Genomic DNA, 21,095 nt, shown 5'->3' with positions numbered 1-21,095 from the left:
TGCTCTACCACTGAGCCACACCCCATCCCTCACTGGGGGATTCTAGGCAGGTGCTCTACCACTGAGCCACACCCCATCCCTCACTGGGGGATTAGCCAGTGCTCTGTGACCAAGTTATATCCTCAGCCTTCTTTTTTACTTGTTTGTTTTTGCGATAAGGTCTTTCCATTTAGCTCTGGCTGGCCTGGAACTCACTGCATAGACCAGGTTGGGCTTGAGCTCATAGAGATCCTCCTGCCTCCGACTCTTGAGTGTTGGGATTAAAGATGTGTGCCACCGCACCCAGCTTTAGTTGTTTGTTTGTTTGCTGTTTATTTTTTATAGTTATTTTATTTGGGGCAGGAGAATGGCTCCACAGTTAAGACACTTGCTGCTCTCACGGAAGACCCGGGTTCAGTTCCCATCACCCACATAGTGGCTCACAACCTTACATAACTCCAGTTTTGAGGGATCTGATCCCCTCTTCCAACTTTCGATGGCACTAGACATGCACACGGTGAACATATATACATGCAGACAAAACATGTATATAAAATAAATTAATTAAAATTATTTTATTTTTATTATGTGTATCTATGTGTGCCTGTGTGTGAGTGTGTGCACATGATGCAGGTGTCCTTGGAGACCAGAGGTGTGTCATATTTTCTGGGACCATTGTGGTTGCTGGGAACCAAATATGGGTCTTCTGCAAGAGAATCAAGTTCTCTTAACCACTACCACTGAACAACACACACACACACACCTTTCATTATTTTGAGACATGGTCTCATTAAAGTTCGCTTGGCCTTGAATTCATTCTTTGACCCTGGTGGGCCCTTAACTTGTGATCCCCTTACCTGCTCCTGCAGTAATGAATCTGGGCTCACAACGTCCAGTCCCAGAGTGCCCTTGCCTTTGTCAGCCTGGAATTTGCTCCCATTTGTCTGCTTTGCTCGTTCCTTCCCATTGTTACGCCAGAATCCCGCTTCCTCTGAGCGCATCACTGCGTCCTACAGCAGCTTCCTTTCTTTGGTCTCTTTCCTGTAATGTTTCATTGCACCTTCATCTCCCCGAGCATCTGTGTGGGTTCTGGTTTTCTTTCCCTTCTTTCCCTCCTCATTTGTTCATTTACAGTGGAGGAGTCACGTGGTCAGGGGCTGAGTGTGGAGGATCGGCTCTTTCCGCCAGATGGGTGCCAGGGACCAAGCTCAGTCATCAGCCTTGGCAGTTAGCACCTTTACCGACGGAGCCATGTTTTTGTGCTAGTGATCAAGCCCTGGGCTCATGCTTACTAGGCAACACCCTGCACACTGAGCTACAGCCTAAGCCCCCACTTAAACAAGAAAACGATTTCTCTCCTCTCAAAACCTCACACAAACTTGGGTTCAAAATTCTCCAGATCCCAGGTGATTCTCCATTTTGTGGACCCTATCTTAGGGTCTCCCCTATTCTGGCATCTGAACCCACAAGTTACAGCACTCAGTCTGTCAAGACATTGCCTGCTTCAGATGGCCCTCACAAGCCCCAGGTTGCCCCTGCACCTCCCAAGTGCCTAGTTTTCGGATTGAGAGCTGTAACAGCTGAGAGATTCAAGGAAGCACCTGCCATCACTGGTTTCTTAGGAAATTACAACTCAGGAGTGGCCAACTGGAAGACGTGCGTGGGCCGTGTGTGGGCATAGAGGGTAATTCATGCATGGCCTTCATGATACTTCCACGTGATCACCAGCCCAGAAGCCCTGAACTGCAGTTGAGAGCCTTTTATGGCAGCTTCACTCCCCTAATGAACAAGGGGTGGATAAGGCACAGAGTTCCAAGCTTTTCATCTGGGCTGTGGTCGTCTGGAGGGGCCTCCGTCCTGCAGCTTCCCAGGACCCACCAGAGTCCACCTCGTGAGAATGGAAAGAGTTCTCATTCCTCAGGAAGACCCAAGGGATTCAGGACTAGGATGTTCCCATGACCCCCATCAGGGATTTTATGTGGGTGTGGTAGCCCACACCTTTAATCCCAGCACTTAAGAGACAGAGGAGGTGGATTTCTATGAGCTTAAGATTATCCTGGGCCACGTAGGCCATTCCGGGACAGCCAGGACTATGTAGTGAAAATACTGCCTCAAAAAAACAAAACCCAGGGATCTTACCAACATTGCGTCAGAGTGATCTATATACATCTATCACTTTTTCACCCTGTTTGGGGTTTTGTTTTTCATTTTTAAAAAAATTTAGTTATGTGTATGTGATGTGTGGAGAAGCCTCCAGAAGCCAGAGGCATCGGATCCACAGAACTGCAGTTACAGGAGGTTGTGAACCATCTGACATGAGAATTGGGAACTGAGCTCAGGTTTTCTGGAAGGGCAGGCTGTTTTCTTCATTCTTTATGTATTTTGGTGTTTTGAGACAGGGTCTTTCTGCATGGCTCTGGCTGTCCTGAAACTCACTCTGTAGACCAGGCTGGCCTCAGAATCACAGAGATCCACCTGCCTCCAAGTGCTGGGATTAAAGGTCTGTATCATCACACTTGGCCAGACTGTTTTCTTAAGTACTAAGCTATCTCTAGCTCATTTTTCATTTTTTTTTTTAAAGACAGGCTCTTGACCTGAACCCATAGAAGTAAAGGTGTCACGGGGCAGGACTGGGAGTGGGAATAAAGAAGACAGACAGCTGGGAATGGGAGGTGCGGCTGAAGTCGGTGGCTTATGCTGAGCCATGGGAATGGGAGGTGCGGCTGAAGTCGGTGGCTTATGCTGAGCCATTAAGAAAGAAACACAGCATCTTACACAGTATTTGTAAGGGGAGAATGGGCCAAAGTAGCAGAGAGCTAAATCAGACGATGCTGGCAAAGAGAATACATGATACTCAGACACCTACATCTGCCCAAGGACTGATAGCCACAGCCCACGGGGAAGAACAGGATCCCAATAAGCTGCAGTCTTCACTCCTTCGCGGCATGGGCCCCAGCCTCAGACCTACCCAGCCTGCTTCTGGACAATGACGCACAACTAACCTCCCCTTTGTCTTTTTATCCGGGCCTCCGAGAAAGCCTTGGAGTCTCAGTCTCCCGACAGGGTCTCCTGTACCCTAGACTAGATCTGAACCAGCTGTGTAGCCAAGGATGGTCTTAAACTTACTGATCCCCTGCCGGTGCCAGGATTCTAGGCCTGCACCACCATTCCCAAGTCTGCTTCTGTTTATTTATGCCCCCAGTGTAGGTGCTTGGGGACGGGAGTTTGATTTCTATCGGGGTCAATCTCGGTACTTAGTGAGCAGCATATAGGAAGTACTCATCATGAATGAGGAGTCAGCCAGTAAGCAAGGGGCAGGGGTAGAAGGAATACCAGGGGCTGCACTTGCAGAGGGCCTCTGGTCATTGCAGGTTTCAGAATCATAGGGCGGGGCAGTGAGTGTGCTGACTAGGCAATCAACTCGACACACAAGATAGAGTTATCTGAATGCAGGGACCCTCAGTTGGGAAAATGCCTGCCTAAGAGCCAGCTGTAAGGCATTTTCTTTATTAGTGATTGATGGCGGAGGGCCCAGCCCATTGTGAGTGATTTCTGGACTTGCAGGCCTGGGTTCTATAGGAAAGCAGGCTGAGCAAGCCAGGGGAAGCAAGCCAGTGAGCAGCATCCTCCATGGCCTCTGCATCAGCTGCAGACTCCCAGGTTCCTGCCCTGCTTGAGTTCTGTCCTGACTCCCTTTGATGATGAACAGTGATGTGTGTGTGTCAGCCCAACGAACCCTTTCCTCCCCAGGTTGTGGTATTTCGTCACAGCCATCGTTAGTAACCCTGACTCGGGCAGTGAGAAAATCTGTCTCAAAAACCAAACCCAGGTGGTTGGCACCTAAGGCGTGATAGCTAAGGCTGACTTTGGGCCTCAGGAGCATGTGCACACACTGAAGGAAGGGGGAATTTGTGCAGCCACAAATAGGGTTTTGGTAATAACTTTCTTCATATTCGGCAGAAATGTATTAGGCTGTCGGGTGTGGTGGTATACAGCTTGGGAGGCAGCGGCAGACAGATCTTAGATTTTTTTTTTTTTTTGGATTTTCGAGACTGGGTTTCTCCATAGCTTTTGGTTCCTGTCCTGGAACTAGCTCTTGTAGACCAGGCTGACCTCGAACTCACAGAGATCCACCTGCCTCTGCCTCCCGAGTGCTGGGATTAAAGGCGTGCGCCACCACCGCCCGGCCAGATCTTAGATTTTTAAGGCAAGCCAGTGCAACATAGGAAGACTCTGTCTCAAAAATATAACAACAGAAAAGCGTGCTGAGTCTTTAGAGTATTAAATTCCATTGTGTGCCTTAAGGGCAAGTTGAAAGGCCTGGGCCATTTACCACATACTGCACCTAATACTAAAATACCAGGAGTTAGCACGCGTCCCTTCTCCTCCTCAGGCCGAAGGCCTCTGGCCCTCAGTTACCCCAAGAAGATAGTTTGGCTAAATTACATTGGAAAGATCTGACCCTGCAAGAGCTAACTTTTATTTTTAATTATGTGCAAACCTATGTGTCTGCATGAGGACACATGCACAGGAGTGCAGTTGCAGGTGGAGGTCAAAAAAGGGCACTGGATTCCATGGAGCTGGAGTCACAGGCAGCTGTGAGCCAGTGTGAGCCCTAGGAGCTGACTTGGCTCCTCTGCAAGAGCAATATGGGCCTTTGACCCCTGCACTGTCTCTCTTGCCCCATCAGCTTTTCTTCATATTATTCTTAGTGTCCACTGTGGTCATGTACCCCAAATCTGTGGGGAAATAGTTACCAAACCCTCTTGCAGTGTGTAAGCCAAGGCCCTCGGGTCCCTGGTACCCATTAGGGTTTTGTAGCAAACACTGAAGATAAATAGCCTCCAGGGGTCTACGGATCCAGCACAGTGAGGCGCTGTTAAACTGGTCGCTAGGACAACGTGATCCTCCAAGGAGGTAGGGTCTAGCTAGGGTACCAGGGGAGGCCAAAGGCAGAGGAACCCAGCGTAGGCGCTAGCGCCACCGCCCGCCCCAGGCACAGGAGGAAGGGGCGGGGCCTCCACAGGTCGTTGCCGGAAGTGCCTCTCCGTCCCTGCCACTGGACCATGGAGACCGTGGCCCAGTAGAGACCTTAGTGTGAGGCTTGCAGGGGCAGTGGCCATGGAGGCCGTGCTGAACGAGCTGGTGTCCGTGGAGGATCTGAAGGTGAGGCCTGGGACATAGGAGGAGAGCTGACTGGGCAAGGGCAGCTCCTGAGGAGAGCTAGCCGATGCCGAGCACCGCCGGCTTCTACTTGTTGGGGAAGCTGGACTACGGCTCCCAGCAGCCTCTGCGGTATCCTGCTTCTTGTGGGTACCCGCGCTGTATTCCTGGGCCTGATGGGAGTTGTAGTTTCTAGGGTTTCGGCACCTCAGCCTTGAGGCCTTGAGTCTAAGGGGGCTAAGTTTGATGCAGAGTTGGGAATTTGGAATACTCATGCAGGCGATGAGGTAGCATAGTCACCGGCATACGCTTTTGCAAGTGTTGAGTCCGGCATGGTTCACTGCATGCCTAGCCTTCGTCCTTACAGTGGCGTTTTCTTTCCTCTTGTAGAACTAAGATGAGGCAGATCCAGGCCCAAAAGAATGGGGGTGGGGGGTGGGGGGGTGGAAAGGGACCAGCAGCCGTAAGCGAAGGTCGCGTAGGAGGTCATTTAGCTGCTGGGGCAGTATGTTTACTGTTCAGCTTCTTGGGGTCAGCTGGTCCGGGAGCAGTGCCCGCAGCTGCCACCAGGTGGCATCTCCACTTGGTACCACTAGGGGCTGGGTGCAGGGACCATCAGAGGGGAGGGCACCGAGCCTGGGTACCAAGATCTGCAAGGGGAAGGTGGTCTAGCTGGGACTAGACACCGAGTTCAGCTGGGGAACGGTGGATGCCCTTTGTTTATAAATGATGTCTTCTCTCTCTAATGACAGAATTTTGAAAGGAAATTTCAGTCTGAGCAGGCTGCTGGCTCAGTATCCAAAAGCACACAGTTTGAGTACGCCTGGTGCCTGGTGCGAAGCAAATACAATGATGACATCCGTAAAGGCATCATGCTCCTGGAGGGTAAGGCGCTGGGTCCCTTGACCTCACCCCATGGCTCATTCGCCACCCAGTAGCCACCAGTAACTTCACCGCAGCAGAGGACTAGGTTGCTCCTCTGTATCCCCAATTTCAACATCCAAACATTCATTCATGTGGAAAATGCTGTGGGGGAAAAAATACATGTTCTCAGGCAACTCAGAGTGCTTCTGTGCAGGTATGAAGACCTGAGCTCGAATCCCCAGCACCCATGGAAAAAGCTGATAGTTGTGGCTGCAAATGTCTGTATAGAGAATAGAAATGAGGTATTGCTGGGGGCTTTCTTGCTGCAATCTTAGCCCCGGTGCAGAGGAAGACTCTTTCTCTAGGGAATGGGGTAGAGAGTGCCTCTGGTCTGTGTGTACATGTGCACACAGCTACCCGTACATACCACACACACACACAATATCCACGTAACACTTCTTGTCCGGTTATTAATTGCTGTTAATGTAGCATTTACATTGTGTTGGGTAGCTGTAATTAAGAAAGTTCTAGAGATTAGAATATCTGTGGGGCTGTTGTATTAAGAGCATGTGATCCCAGCGCTCCAAAGGTGGAGGCATGGGGACGTGACTGCAGAGATGAAAGCAGGAAGTTGAAGGCCAGAGTCAGCTCCGTACCGATCAAACTCGAGGTCAGCCTGGGCTACCCCCGAGCTCCCTGTCTTAAAAAGGCATCTTTGGGGAATACAGCTAGGTTCTATGCAAATACGGTTTAATTTTATGTAAGGGCCTTTATATCTGTAGGTTTTGGAATCTGAGGGGCATCTTGGGATAATGCCAGAGGCAATCAAAGAACAATACTAACAAAGATGCCTGCGTCATTTAGTTTTTGGTTTTGACACAGGGTCTTTGTATAGCTTGGGACGCTTCCACGTCTGCTTCAGCCACCTTAGTGCTGGGAAGTAAGCTGTGAGCTCAGGGATCCTCATAAAAGCAAATACTGTCCCCTACTTGGATCGGTTCGGATTCTTCAGGTTTCTTGTGTAGTAGGACACAACAGGAAAAGTGGTCTCGGAGTGTCTGAGTCTCATGAGGGGCACAGAGCGGACACTGAGAAGATCTCAACACTGCAGAACTTAGCCTCAAAGGATGGTTGCGTACGCCTGTAACTCCAGCACTCAGGAGCCTCAGGCACCTGATCGAGAGTTTGAAACCAGCTTGGGCCACATAGTGAGAGGCCCTATCTTATTCTATCTGTCTGTCTACCTACTTTTAAGACAGGATTTCTTCTTGTAGTCCAGGCTGTCCTGGAACTCACTCTGTAGATCAGACTAGTCTCAAACTCGCAGAGATCCTCCTGCCTCTGTCTCTCCAGTGCTGGGGTTAAATGTGTGCACTACCATTGCTAGCTCTGAGTCCCAATCTTAACCCCTACCTACCCCACATACGCAGAGAGAGAAAAAATTAAAAAAAAAAAAAAGTCAGGTGAGGGGCGCTCAGGAAAATTAAGAGAAAAGGGTGCGTTGTAGTGGTGTGTGTCTTTAGTTCCAGGACTCAGGAGGCAGAGGCAGGTGGGTCTCTGTGAGTTCGAGGCCAGCCTGGTCTACAGAGCGAGTTCCAGGACAGACAGGGCTACACAGAGACACCCCGTCTCAGGGAAAGGGGAAAGCTCAGTCAGCAGAGTGCCTGTCTCCTGTGTATGGGACTGAAGCACTGGTCCAGTTCCACCCCTGGCACTGCAGAAACCAGGTGTGGTCCTGTACTCAGGAGGTGGCAGCAGGAGGGTTAGAGTTCTGGTCATCCTCAGGTAGCTGTCACAAAAGAGGGAATGCAAATGTCCGGCAGGAGTGACCTTGCGGTGAGACCAGTAGCTGGCCAGTGGGGATGCGCCCTTTCATGCAGACTGCAGCAGTGCGGACCAGGTCGCTGGTTCCCAGCATCCGCATGGGGTTGTAACTAGAAAGCAGAGGGTGATAGAAGCTGATAATGGAGGTCTAGGACAGTGACCTTCCCAGCATCCTAGAGTGAGTCAGCATGGCAGGACCTGTGGGGCGCAGTGTTACAAAGAGAATCCAGGGGCTGGAGAGACGGCTCAGCAGTTAAGAGCACCAGCTGCTTTTCCCAAAGACCTGGGTTCAACTCCCAGCTACTACACGGCAGCTCACAACTATCTATAACTCTGGTTCCAGAGGATCCGAGTACCCTCACACAGACATGCATGCAGGCAAAACACCAGTGCACATCAAATAAAATAAATATAAATTTAAAAAACAAGAGAGAGAGAATCCATCTTTCTCCTCTCCCTTCTCCCTCCAGAGCTGTTGCCCAAAGGGAACAAAGAGGAACAGCGGGATTACGTCTTCTACCTGGCGGCGGGCAACTACCGACTCAAGGTAAGGCGCAGAGTCCTTCTTCCCATTGCTCATTCCGCTTGAGCCCCCCAGACAGAGCCCTGGCCCTCAGAAAGCCAGCAGCGGGCAGTGGGCTGGGGTGTAAGTGCATGGGTATACAGTAATTCCAGGACAGACTCTAAGGGAGGATGAGAGAGTATCAGGGTGTGGAGATCATGGTGACGTCAGGATTGGGGTGCAGCCCCACGCCTGTAGCTGTTATCTCCACTAGCTTATCACCCCCCCCACAGCTGAGCTGTTTGTGGACTCTACTCTGTGGGGTGGGGCTGTAGCAGGAGTGGGGGAGGAAGATGAGCCTGAGCTGAGGCCCGCGAAGGACGGCAGGCTCTGGGTGGGGGCTGGCAGGCCGCATCCTGACGAGCGAGCGTGTGGTGTGAGGCCTCTCCCTCCGACTACAGGAGTATGAAAAGGCCCTAAAGTATGTGCGAGGGCTGCTGCAGACTGAGCCGCAGAACACCCAGGCCAAGGAGCTGGAGCGCCTCATCGACAAGGCTATGAAGAAAGGTGACACCCCCCACAGTCCTTTATCAAACCTACCCCCCTCTAGGGTCCCTGGAGCCCCAGCCTCCAGACTCTTCTGTGGGGGGCAGGACCGATCTGCTCACGGCCCCCTCTGTCTTTTTCAGATGGACTAGTGGGCATGGCCATTGTTGGTGGCATGGCCCTGGGTGTGGCGGGACTGGCCGGACTCATTGGACTAGCTGTCTCCAAGTCCAAATCCTGAAGACAGCCTCACCCGCTCCCTGCCCTGGTGCACCCGGGAGCCTGGGGGCCACTGGAAGAGGGTCCTGTTCGTCCTCACCGTCGTCTTCCCTTCTCCTCCCCACCCCTTGTCATCCATCTCTGCAGTCTCCGTGACCTTCAACCTCTCATCCCCCAGCACCTGTTGTTTAGCCCTGAGTCAAGCTTTGCAATGAGTGTAAATAAAATTGGGCTGCGGCTTGGGAACCTCTGTGCTGGAGAGTCTGTTGAGGGAGGAGCGGGTTCACCGGGTGCACTGTGGCCCCCGCTACCCCCCTCCAGGTTCCTTTGCCTACATCCCAGCCCACACCCTTCCTTCCTCCCCTATCCTGAATGCACAAGGCAGGAACAGGGAACAGCTCGGAGTACATGGCCTTTCCAGTGCCCCAGAATCCTGGGAGAACAGCAAACAGAAGAGGGAACAGCAGCCTGGGATTTATGACCGTGGTCTCCTCTGACCCACTAAGCGGCCTGGAGTTTTCCACTGCAGGGGGCCCCCACTGGGCTTCCTCCGAAAACCTCCGCCCTTCCCTCCCTTTGTCTTCCCGCCCCCTCCCCTTCCTCTATCCAGTCCTTCTTAGGGGGGCATGGATGGATGACGTAGTATGAGAGAGGAAGCCGAATGAAGATGCCAGGGGCTGTGGGGGTTGTCGGGCACAGGATACCCCAATCCCAGCCTGTGGGATGGGAGGCAGAGAGCTCACAGATCTCACCCCACGCCCCCTGTGCCAGGCTCTGCGTGGGCCTGTTTGGCTTCCCGGCATACTTATCATTCCACAGCCCCTGCCAGGCTTGCTGGGGGGGGGGGGAGGTACCTGGGGGGAGCACGGAGGAGTCTGATGCAGGAAAAGGGTGGGAGTGTCAGAGGGCATGGCTATGTCTCACATACTCCAGAAAGGGAACCCTGGTGCCAACTCACCAAGCGAGACGTGGTCAAGAAGGAAATCTTTATGCTCAGACAGGTGCGCAGCCAGGATGGAGTTGGGGGTCCCAGAGGCTTCCGTTAATCAGAATGAATTAATAGAGCTGGTGATAAGTTCTCAGTAAGTGGATAGGCAGAGAGATCAACCAGAATCATTTCCTAGGCCCTCGATCCATCCCCCAACCCTGGGCCCCTGGGCCCTTGGCAGTGAGATCAAGCTCAATACCGAAGCGTCAAAGGTCAGCTCCGGGAGGGACAATTCAGGAAGTTTGGAGGAAAGTAGCATTGGTGGCCTCACCTCAGCCTGCGGCTTTCAGATCCAGGGCAATTACCAACTGCTGGGGCGATGGGCCGGGAGCTGTGATCTGTGGTCCCAACTCCCATTACAACCTAAGAAGCCAATAATGTTGTGTCAACAAGGCTAAGAGCCAAAACCTCCAGCCCTTTGATAATGCTGGAGTCTAGTGGGAACCAGGTGGCTGGGTTCCAGAGCTTCTGTCGCCCCGGAATCAACCTTCCTGGTCCTCGGGGGATGTAAGTGTCCCAACTTGGGGTCTTCAGTGACTTGGGTTGCTCTTGGGGAGTCTCAATCCATCGTAGAAGCCTGTGGTGGGCCCGTTGGAGGTTCTCTTCTCTCTTGACACGCTGATCTCTCAGCTTCCGAAAACTCTCTGTCCCTCATTTCACTCCCCGACCCTGGTGACAGCTGAGTCAGAGACAGGCCACTTCCCCTGGATTCCTGATGGATCCCTGGGGGCTGCTCCTTCCTTGGCTGTATCCCTGAGTCTCCTAGTAAGTCCAAGCTCCCCCCCCCCTCCTAGGGCGGGGAGTCCCGGGCTAGGCCGGGGGAGGGGGTGGACTTTTGGCCCGTTTATTCCCTCCATCGCAGTCAACAGCTGCTGAGCGGAGCAGGCTTGGCTCATTCCTCTGACCTGCCAGGAAGGAGAGAGTCCCAGAGACTGGGCCGAGACAATCAGACCTGAGCTCCAGGAGAAGGCAGACGAGGATCACAGCTGCACGGTCCGTCCTACACCCTTCTCCCTGCTTAGTCTCCAAAGCCCCCAGAATTCACCTGGAGGTGCCACATCTATCCCAATCCCTGGGGCTCCAGCCCCTTGGGGGATCTGCATCCCAGCATGTCGATAGCTGTGGAGACCTTCGGCTTCTTCATGGCAGCCCTGGGACTGCTGATGCTGGGGGTGACCCTACCCAACAGCTACTGGAGAGTGTCTACCGTCAATGGGAACGTCATCACCACCAACACCATCTTTGAGAACCTATGGTACAGCTGTGCCACCGACTCCATGGGAGTCTCCAACTGCTGGGAGTTCCCTTCCATGCTGGCCCTCTCTGGTATGAGGTGAAGGGGGCTCTAGGGGACAGAGGGAGATTGGGTGGCTGGCTGGAGATATCCTAGAGGACAGGTTGGAGGTGGTTGCCGTTGTTCTGGCCTTGGGCACCATAACGACAAGTTCAGGTCAAGCCCTCGGTTCCAGGCAGCTACAGTAAAGAGTCCTGCATGACCCAGAGCTATACATGGCTCCCTGTCCTAACGTGTGACCCTCCTTAGCTAAGTCGAGCTTCCAGGTGCAATTCAGGCCTTTGCTAGCTCTAGCCTGCAGATGAATGATGGTCTTGGATGATGAATTTGGTCTTGGCCATCCGAAAACTAAGAGCAGTCACGGTGCCGGTGCGCGAGTGGTCACGAGGCCTCTAGGCAACAAAACTTGCAGGCGTGAATGGGAGATTGACTATATATATTTTAGTGTTTTATTCTGGGGAATGTTTGCTCAGTTGGCAGGGGTGAGACCAAGACTCCATCTTGGTTGATTGACTGCTAGCCCCAGTAACCCTCTGGACACTCACAGACTGGTCTACCTACCCTGCTGAACTTGACGCAGCTCCCTTATTGTGGAGGAGACTCTCCTGAAAGTGGGTGGATGCTGGAGAGTGGTTATGTGGACACGCATGTATATTTGGGGCTCAGAGTGTGGCTTTTGTTGTTATTGTTTTGCTTTTATGAAGATGTTAGCATGCTACCGCATGCAGCTAACTTGGGCCGTGGCGTTCCTTTGCTACCTGCATTGCCTGCCCCTTGCTCCTCTGCACAATAACCCTCCATTGCTCCCCATGCCGTCATTCCCCCCAAGGGGTCCATTTGGACTTCCTAGTCTCCCCCGTGCTACAGAGACCAAGAGTTGATGACCGCGAACCCTCCCTGGTTGCTCCTGCCAGTAGGTTCCGATCTTGCCTTTGGAGGAATCCGATTGTAGATGGTGAGCGGGTGGGAGGCTCTGAGGCCCCCCAGGGTGGGAAAGTAGGTGCTGGGAAATGGCCCCATCAGTCTGGAAGGTGCCCTGAGCAGTGATGGTGTCTGGGTGGATCACAAACTCAGAGCAGTAAGTGCTCAGAAGGGACCATAGATGTGGGCAACTCGGTGCCCAGCCAGCCTGCTGCGTCCCTGGTGTGCAGAGGGCATTTGGTTGTGAGCCTGGCCACTCAAGAGGGGCCTCTCACCATGTTGCTGCTCTTTGCCTGCAAGAGAGCATGAATTTGGAGGAAAATCACATGGGAGGTTGCTGGGGGTGATGGAGGATGGAAAGCCTTGAGGTCTCCAGGCCTCCAGGGCTGTAATCACTTCCCTTTCGTGTTTTTGGGTTTGGGTTGTTTTGTGGGATGTGTGTGTGTGTGTGTGTGTGTGTGTGTGTGTGTGTGTGTGTGTGTGTTTATGTGTGTGTGTGGAATTTTAAGGCATGGTGTTACTATGTAGTTCGTTCCCCGACCTCACTATGTGGTCCTAGGCTGACCCTAAACTCGGAAAGATCCTCTTGCATCGGCCTCCTAGGTGCTGGGATTACAGGTGTGCACCACCGTATCTAGCCCTTCCCCCACGTACATCTGTGCTTTTCAGAAATATTTGCATCATTAGCTGGACCACTCTGCAGAGCTAAGCACCCCGCCTAGAGGCCAAGGAAGTGGAGAGGAAGCTGTGATTCTAATCCACTGTGTCTGGGCTGAGGACCAGTTTCTTCCTCTGTGGTCTGATGAGTCCCAAGAGGGATCCTATCTGTTTGCACCCAGTACTAGAGGTTAAACTAAGGACTATATGCATGCTAGACAATACCCTCTATCCCTCACTGGGGGATTCTAGGCTGGTGTTCAAGCTCTAAGAGCCACCCTACCCCAGACCCTCCCTGGGGAATCACAAGCAAATGCTCTACCTCTGAGGTAGAGCCCCAGCCCTCTTCTTATTTATGATTTTCATTTTATTGGGTTGTTTTGGTTTTTGTTTTTGTTTTTGAGGCAGGGTTTCTCTGTGTAGCCTTGACTGTCCTGGAACTCACTCTGTAGACCAGGCTGGCCTCGAACTCACAGAGATCCACCTGCCTCTGCCTCTCAAATCCTGGTATTAAAGGCATGCGCCACCACCGCCCGGCTTTCTTTTTATTTTTCATTTTGAGACAATCTTGCTGAGATGCCCAGGCTGGCCTTGACCTTACAGCCCCCTTGCCTCAACCTCTCGGGTTCGGGGGTGATTTCCCACATGGCTCACCAAGCCAAGCCACTGTGACACTGGACCCACGGACCTGTATGGTACGGGGGTGATTTCCCACATAGCTCACCAAGCCAAGCCACTGTGACACTGGACCCACGGACCTGTAGGTCCTCCAGTCATCTTTCCTTTCTCCATCAGCATTCTCTGCACATTAAGAACTGGTAGGTCCTGGAGAGATGGCTCAGCGGTTAAGAGCACTGACTACTCTTCCAAAAGACCCTGGTTCAGTTCCCAGCACCCGCATGGCAGCTCACAACTGTCTTAACTCCCCGGGAACTGACACCCTCACACAGGCATACATGCAGGCAAAACACCAATGTACATAAAATAAGAATAAATAAATTTAAAAAAAAAGAACTGAGCGGGGCGATGGTGGCGCACGCCTTTAATCCCAGCGCTCGGGAGGCAGAGGCAGGCGGATCTCTGTGAGTTCGAGACCAGCCTGGTCTACCGAGCTAGTTCCAGGACAGGCTCCAAAGCCACAGAGAAACCCTGTCTCAAAAAACCAAAAAAAAAAAAAAAAAAACAACAACAACAACAACAAAAAAACTGGTGGGAAGCCAGGTGGTAGTACACACCTTTAATCCCAACACTCAGGAGGCAGAGGCAGGTAGGTCTCTGTGTGTTCAAGGCCAGCCTGGTCTGCAGAGTGAGTTCCAGGACAACCAGGACTGTTTCCGAGAAACCCCAGTCTCCGAAAAAAACAAAAACCAAACCAACCAAACAAACAAACAAAAATGGTGGGGAATTCTAAAAGGTGCGGCTGGGAGTCATAATGTCCTCTCAGAGAACTTTGTCCCTCCTCCTTACCTCGTAACTCCGCCGTGCTATGGGCCCCACCCGGGAAAGGGGTACAAGGTCCCCGAGAGTGCTTGACAACCGTCAGAAGCAGGAGGAGCTAGCAGCTTTCCTCATCTTTGAGAAAAGGGAAACTGAGGCACCAAAAGATTATGAGCTGAAGTGACTGGGATGAGTTCCTTGGCTCAGGTTTCCCAGCTCCCCAGCCCCCAACCACCACCACCACCACCCCTAGCTCTAGACCATCTGCCCTGAGTCACTACTGCCCCCTGCTGGTCACTCCAGAAGAAATTCAACTCCAACCCAGAGTGTCCATGGTGTTGGAATGTCGGCACAGGCCTGTAATCCCAGCAACCCAGGAGCTGAGGCAGGAGAATCAAGAGTTACCTCAAGATCATCCTTGACAACATCCTTGACAAGGCCACTTTGACCTTGTCTCAATCAATCAATCAACCAATAAACAAACAAACAAACAAACAAACAGGCAGGGGATGTAGCGCCGTCTGTTGGTAGAGTGCTTGCCTAACATGCTGAAGTTCTAGTGAGATCCGGAGTCCTTCAGAGAGGCAGGCTTGTGGACTGATGACATTCTTTATAAGAAAAGCAGAGGATGGGAGGAGGCACGGAACCCTCACCCCAACCTCCCAGTCACCCCTCCCAACCATTTGTTTGTAATTCTACCCTAATCGCATGGGTGTCTTAGGGAGAGGCTGGAATATGTGTGTGTGTGTGTGTGTGTGTGTGTGTGTGTGTGTGTGTGTGTGTATTTATATATATATATATGTGTGTGTGTGTGTTTATCTATGTGTGTATGTATATCTCTCCTCGAGGGGACAGCTAGGAGACGGGGCTTCATCTCTGTGGCTATGGGAGCATCGTCCACGCCGGGTGAAGACTGTTGTGGCTGCTTTGGGTCAGCCATCCTTCTGCCAGTTAAGCACTCTCTGTGCTCTCTGTGAGGCAGCCCAGTTAACTCGCTGGTTCCCCCAAGGTGGTATTTGGTGGAATCCTACTTTGGTTTGTTCTCCTGGAACCTCAAGAGGAAGGAGTAGACATTGGTTATATTCCCCCAGGGAAGGAATTTGGCAACACCTGGGTTGAATCCCCAGCACCAGATAAACCAGGTCTGGTTGTGTGTGCCTGTCATGCTAGCAGTGGAGACAGGGGTGGAGGGATGGGACACGGACTGACGGACACAACACAGACGAACAGACGAACACAGGACGATGACAAAAGGATCAGAAGCTTAAGGTCACTGCTCAGTTATTTAACAAATATGAGGCCTGGGTTTATGTTTGTTTGTTTGAGTGTTTTGGTTTGGTTTTTGTTTTTTTTGAGACAGGGTTTCTCTGTGTAGCCCTGGCTGTCCTGGAACTCACTCTGTAGACCAGGCTAGCCTCAAATTCAAAGAGATACACCTACCTCTGCCTCCCAAGTGCTGGAATTAAGGGTGTGGGCCACCACCAGCGCCAGCACCCTTCCCCTCATTTTTTTAAAGTTTTGACAGTAGCACCCCAGCAGGGAAAGGAGGGGTGCAGGACGAGGGAGCCAACAGGGAAGTTGATGTGAATCCCAGAGAGGAAAATTGCTAGGAGCTTTAGGTGCTAGAGACCAGTGGGGAAGCATGGCGGCCGAGGGATGTGTGGAAGAGAAACACTGACAGCTTCACCCCATCTGCTCCCCAGGGTATGTCCAGGGCTGCCGCGCCCTCATGATCACTGCCATCCTCCTGGGCTTCCTGGGCCTCTTTCTGGGCATGGTGGGGCTGCGCTGCACCAACGTGGGAAACATTGATCTCTCCGTGAAGGTCAAGATGCTGGCCATTGCAGGAACCTTCCACATCCTTGCTGGTAATGAGGGAGTAGGGGGTGTGTGGGTTAGGGAGGCCCTCGCCACAGCCCCCGGCGGCTTCTCTTGTCCTCCTCTCGTGCTCTCAAGCGTACCTCACCTTCTCCTCCTCGTTCACCCCTGCTGTCTCTTGGCCATCTCTCCCTGTTCCCTACCCTGTCTGTACTCGGCAAATCTCTAGATCACAACTTAGTGTCCAACAGTAGAGCTGCTCCACACACAGCTGAGCCACATCCCTGCCAGGCCTGAGAGGCTATTTCCTCCAAAACTTACAGGGGATCAGAGTCAGGGTGTACACACACACACACACACACACTCACAGTAACAATGCTATAGACGGCCTATACCTTACTGTCCAGCTTGTTACATTTCTGCACACGTTTCTTCACAAAAAACCATGCAGAACTGGTGAGTGAAGAAATGGATTTTGAGGTGACCCAAGATTGGTCCAGGTATCCCCGGGGTGGATGGGAAGTGAGCACCTGTACTCACACACATACCCCTACACACCAATAGTAGTAAAACAATAATATTGATAATAGTCATTTTAAAAAATCCAGACAGGGTAGGTATTTCCCATTTTCTAGATCTGAAGGTTTGGAAAGGTCCCTCAGCCAGCGTGACAAGTGACGGGTGATAACACTTTCCTGTCTGTCGGGGCAGGAAAGACTTTATCAACAACCAGGCTTTCAAAGACAGGGATCATGATCATTTTCTCTGCCAGCTAAAGAATTAAGAAGCAGGGAAAATCTCAAGCTGGCCAGGTAGCAGAGAGAAACCTTGAACACAGCAGATGAATCAGCAGGTGAGAAAAGGCATTTATAGGGCACGAGGAGACACACGCATGCAGCAAACACACAGAGGAACACTCAGCAAGGCAGAGGGGGAACTGAGAAGCCAAAAGTCCAGGATATTTTGAAGGCGGGACGTTTAAGTCTGAAGAGCCTTTCCTCTTTAGGGTTGGTCAGTGTGAAGAAAGACAGGATGACTGATTGGCCCTCAGCTGTTGCATAACATGTCCTGATCCAGCACTGAACCGATGAGCCAGTTCACCCATGGGCAGGAGGAATAAAAGCCAACAAGGCCCTTGTTTTAAGCTGCCAGGCTTTTGTCCCAAGTCCAGAAGGGAGGGGGAAGCCAGCCATCTTAGAAGTTCACCATCTTCATGACCTAGGCATGGCCACTCTCCTTGTCCCCCGGGGACTCTTTCTAAATCCTAGCCCCTCAGTATATTTGAGAGCTAGCAGGCATAGAGCCATGTGACCAGCAATGGATGATAACCCACAGGGAGGTCGGCAATTCATCTGCTGTGTTCAAGGTTTCTCTCTGCTACCTGGACAGCTTGAGATTTTCCCTGCCTCTTAATTCTTTAGCTGGCAGAGAAAATGAAGCCAATCGTGACCCCCATCTTCAGAGCCCAGTTGTTCCATCCCCTGCACTGAGTTAACTCTGTGTGGTGGCTCATGACGATAATCTCAAGAGGTAGCAGGATCAGGGTCATGCCAGGCTACGTGGTGAGTTCAAGGAGAGCCTGTTAGGAATATTTTTTAACGTGAGCTCTCTGCCAACGCAAAGTAATCCCAATCAAGCCAAATCAGACCAGATTAAAAAATATCCAGATTTAATTAGACACCTGCACTCCTGGGTGGCCCCGAGGGGAACAGGAAGTCGCCAACATGACCACTGGAGAGGAAAAGGGAAAACCACGTGTTTATTTTGGAGGGAGGAGTTTAAATAGCCCATGGGAATGGTCTTGACCTTTCCTGGAGAGGGGTCAATGTTCAAGGGGCACAGGGGAGGGGCCTCCAAAGATGGAGGCTGGGTTTTACACAGCCTAGGCTTCATAAGATTGTCTTTAAAAATGTAAGATATCCCACTGAGCAGTGGTGACATACACCTTTAATCCCAGCACTTGGGAGGCAGAGGCAGGTGGATCTCAGTGAGTTCGAGGCCAGCCTGGTCTAAGAGCAAGTTCTGGGATGGCCAGGACTGTTACACAGGGAAACCCTATCTTAAAAAAACAAAATCAAACAGAGAACAAAAAAGTAAGATATCCTAGGACTCAAGTGGCCTAAAGGCTGCGTTTGAATGTGTCTGGGCCACAGGCTGTGTCTGGGACAGAGGAAAGGGACTATTTCTCTTGGACATGACGTCCAGTCCCTCAAACCCCTCAGAGCTCACTTGCTTTGAGAGGTTGTGGCTGCGAGAAGGGCCCAGAGGACCACTCCCACCCTTTTCTCCAGGTACCTGCGGAATGGTGGCTATCTCCTGGTACGCCGTCAACATCACTACTGACTTCTTCAACCCCTTGTATGTTGGAACCAAGTAAGTGAGGAACCCTGCCCTTGGGGACAATGGGTAGGTTTCGGCCTAGCCCCTCTGGGCTGGCACTTACCTCTTCCGCTCCCCAGGTACGAGCTGGGCCCTGCTCTCTACTTGGGCTGGAGTGCCTCCCTGCTCTCCATTCTGGGCGGCATTTGTCTCTTTTCCACCTGCTGCTGCGCCTCGAAAGAGGAACCAGCCACCAGGTGAGGAGAGGGAGGAGGACGGAACAAGGATGGCAACATGCTGTGACCACCTGTGACCCTGCCTTCCTCTCAATTCCACAGGGCCAGGCTTCCCTATAAGGCTTCTACGGTCGTGATACCCAAAACCACTTCAAACGAAAGCAATGTCAGCTTTGGCAAATATGGCAAAAACGCCTACGTGTAGGAGCTCTGGCCTGGTGGACACGGTTTCCTGCCCTCTTGGCCCCAGTGGAAAAGTGTCCCCAGGATGCTTGGACCAGTCTCCAGTTAATAACCTCAGGACAGGCCATTTCCAGGCGCTACCCTGCGCCTGGAAGCCATGACCTGCTCTGGGTATACCTTCTCTGGCACTCCAGCCTCCCCCAGGAACAGAAGCTGCGGGGGGCAACTCACATGGCCTCCTACAGCTGGACCCAAGGGGACAGAGGTGTCTGCAGCTTGTGATGCCATATAAATACATGCATAAATAAATGTATATTGTGATTGTTCAGGGGCTTCAGGGGCCATGAAGTTGCAGCCGAGTGAGGGGCTCACTCTCAAACCACAGACTGTCAATATTGTCCACTTTTGAGCTGTCTCGTCCAGTGAGGATCTGAGTTCAAATCCCCAGAACCCATGTAAAAAGCCAGGCCAGGTCACACTCCCATACCCCCAGCACTGTTGGGAAGGCTCTCTGAGGCTTACTGGCTTCCAGCCTATCTCCAGGTTCAATGTGAGACCCTGTCTCAGAGGTCTAAGGCAGAGAATGAAAAAGTGCTGGAAGCCCTCCTCCGACCTGTGCAGGCACACAGACTGTGCACAAACAGCATGCACAGGTTCTCAACAAAAGGCATTGCCAGGACCCACCTCAGGGAATTATTGCTAGCTGGGATGCCCCCTGGCGTCTCTCTCTCTTGACTCTTAACCTGTGTTCTTCCAGCTGCATGGAGGAGCTGTTGATCCAGAACAGGTGTCTCTGTGTGTGTGTATGTGCGTGTGAACTAGATTTGGGGTTTAATAAAGATATTTTAAAAGATGCATTATTTACATGTATGTGTGTGTTTCTGTTTACTATGTGCCTGCAGGTACCTGAAGAGACCAACAGAGGGCACCAGATCCCCTGGAACTGGAATTACAGGTGGTGGTGAGCTGACATCTGTGGGTGTTGGGAGCAGAATCTTGATCCTCTGTCAGCTGCTAGTGCTCTTATCCACAGTCATCTCTTCAGTCTCTTAATAAAGATATTCTAGGGGGCTGGAGAGATGGCTCAGCGGTTAAGAGCACTGACTGCTCTTCCAGAGGACCCGGGTTCGATTCCCAGCACCCACATGGCAGCTCACAACTGTCTGAAAATGCAGTTCCATGAGATCTGACACCTTCACACCAATGAACATAATAAAGTTAAATAAAAAAAAGTTTAAAATAAAGATATTCTAATATAGACAGAAGCTCAAGCGTCGAGAGAGGACCTTATAAGAAAGTGATACCTGCTGGGCAGTGGTTGTGTGTGCCTTTATCTCAGCTCTTCAGGGAGGCAGAGGCAGGGGGATCTCAGTGAGTTCGAGGCCAGCTTGGTCTATAGAGTGAGTTCCAGGACAGCCATGACTGTTTCAGAGAGAAACCCTGTGTTGAAACCATACACCCCCTCCAAAAAGACTCCAAGCCCACCTGCCTAGGGATGGAAACACACACAGTGGGCTGGACCCTCCCTCATCAATGAACAACTAAGAAAACTCCCCACTTGCCAATCTGATCCAGTCAGTCCCCCACTGAGACTCCTTCAGATAATTTTGGGCTGTGTCAGTTAACAGCAGAAGTGAACCAGAACACCCACGGTTGTTTTGCACCTACCATGTACACAAATACTTACACACACACACACACCAGAAGAGAAAGGAAGGGAGGGAAGGAGGGAGGAAGGAAGGAAGGAAGGAAGGAAGGAAGGAAGGAAGGAAGGAAATGAAGCCGCTAGACAGAAACTTCTAGTCCAGTGGGAGAAAGGGACGGGCTCCTGACTGGTGTCTCCTGCAGCTGAGTGGTGACCGGGCAGGGTCTGCCTCTGGGTTCTGCTAAGCAGCCCTTTGTTTTTCTATAACAAACCCACTCAATTGCATCGGCTCCCCTGCCTGCCTCTTCTTTCCTTTTCCTTTCAGAAAGCCTGAGCTGAGTTGCACAACTGCACACTTAACTGTATTGAGCATGACCGCTGGGCTGGGCTTCTGTTTCTTCAGTCACTGTGTGGTCACATAACTATAAAAGACCAAGGGTAACTTTAAAAAAACAAAACAAAACATCCCCCCCCCTTTTTTTTTTAAATATTTATTTATT

At 51.7% G+C, this 21,095-nt stretch overlaps 2 protein-coding genes across 4 annotated transcripts in view; both read left to right on the top strand.

The window, feature by feature from the left end:
* Positions 1-9,347, top strand: part of Fis1 (fission, mitochondrial 1) — a 47,850-nt gene extending 38,503 nt beyond the window's left edge. For 2 of the 3 annotated variants that reach the window (XM_026784918.1, XM_005344573.3), the window contains 4 exons: positions 5,895-6,027; positions 8,301-8,377; positions 8,794-8,899; positions 9,022-9,347. In XM_026784918.1, the coding sequence (XP_026640719.1) occupies positions 5,895-6,027; positions 8,301-8,377; positions 8,794-8,899; positions 9,022-9,119 (414 nt within the window). In that variant the 3' untranslated portion in view covers positions 9,120-9,347. Of the gene's footprint in view, positions 1-4,878; positions 5,146-5,894; positions 6,028-8,300; positions 8,378-8,793; positions 8,900-9,021 lie in introns of those variants that run through there. The other variant, XM_005344572.3, reaches the window with a different exon arrangement.
* Positions 9,348-10,046: 699 nt separating this feature from the next.
* Cldn15 (claudin 15) lies at positions 10,047-20,010 on the top strand. The gene is made up of 5 exons (XM_005344571.3): positions 10,047-11,411; positions 16,098-16,262; positions 18,504-18,585; positions 18,672-18,788; positions 18,870-20,010. Exons 1-5 carry the CDS (start codon positions 11,195-11,197, stop codon positions 18,970-18,972), a joined length of 684 nt encoding a protein of 227 aa, XP_005344628.1. The 5' UTR covers positions 10,047-11,194; the 3' UTR covers positions 18,973-20,010.
* Positions 20,011-21,095: the final 1,085 nt, after the last annotated feature.

The sequence above is a fragment of the Microtus ochrogaster genome, chromosome 2 (assembly GCF_000317375.1).
Source record: "Microtus ochrogaster isolate Prairie Vole_2 chromosome 2, MicOch1.0, whole genome shotgun sequence".
In the NCBI taxonomy this organism is placed as follows: domain Eukaryota; kingdom Metazoa; phylum Chordata; class Mammalia; order Rodentia; family Cricetidae; genus Microtus; species Microtus ochrogaster.
This window is presented reverse-complemented; position numbering and strand designations above follow the sequence as displayed.

Bases quoted from the DNA above. Each gene is read 5' to 3' on its own strand.
- Cldn15 (XM_005344571.3), top strand. From the start codon at position 11,195: ATGTCGATAGCTGTGGAGACCTTCGGCTTCTTCATGGCAGCCCTGGGA. The intron at 16,263-18,503 runs GTAATGAGGGAG...CCTTTTCTCCAG, and splicing joins AACCTTCCACATCCTTGCTG to GTACCTGCGGAATGGTGGCT. The intron at 18,789-18,869 runs GTGAGGAGAGGG...TCAATTCCACAG, and splicing joins AAAGAGGAACCAGCCACCAG to GGCCAGGCTTCCCTATAAGG.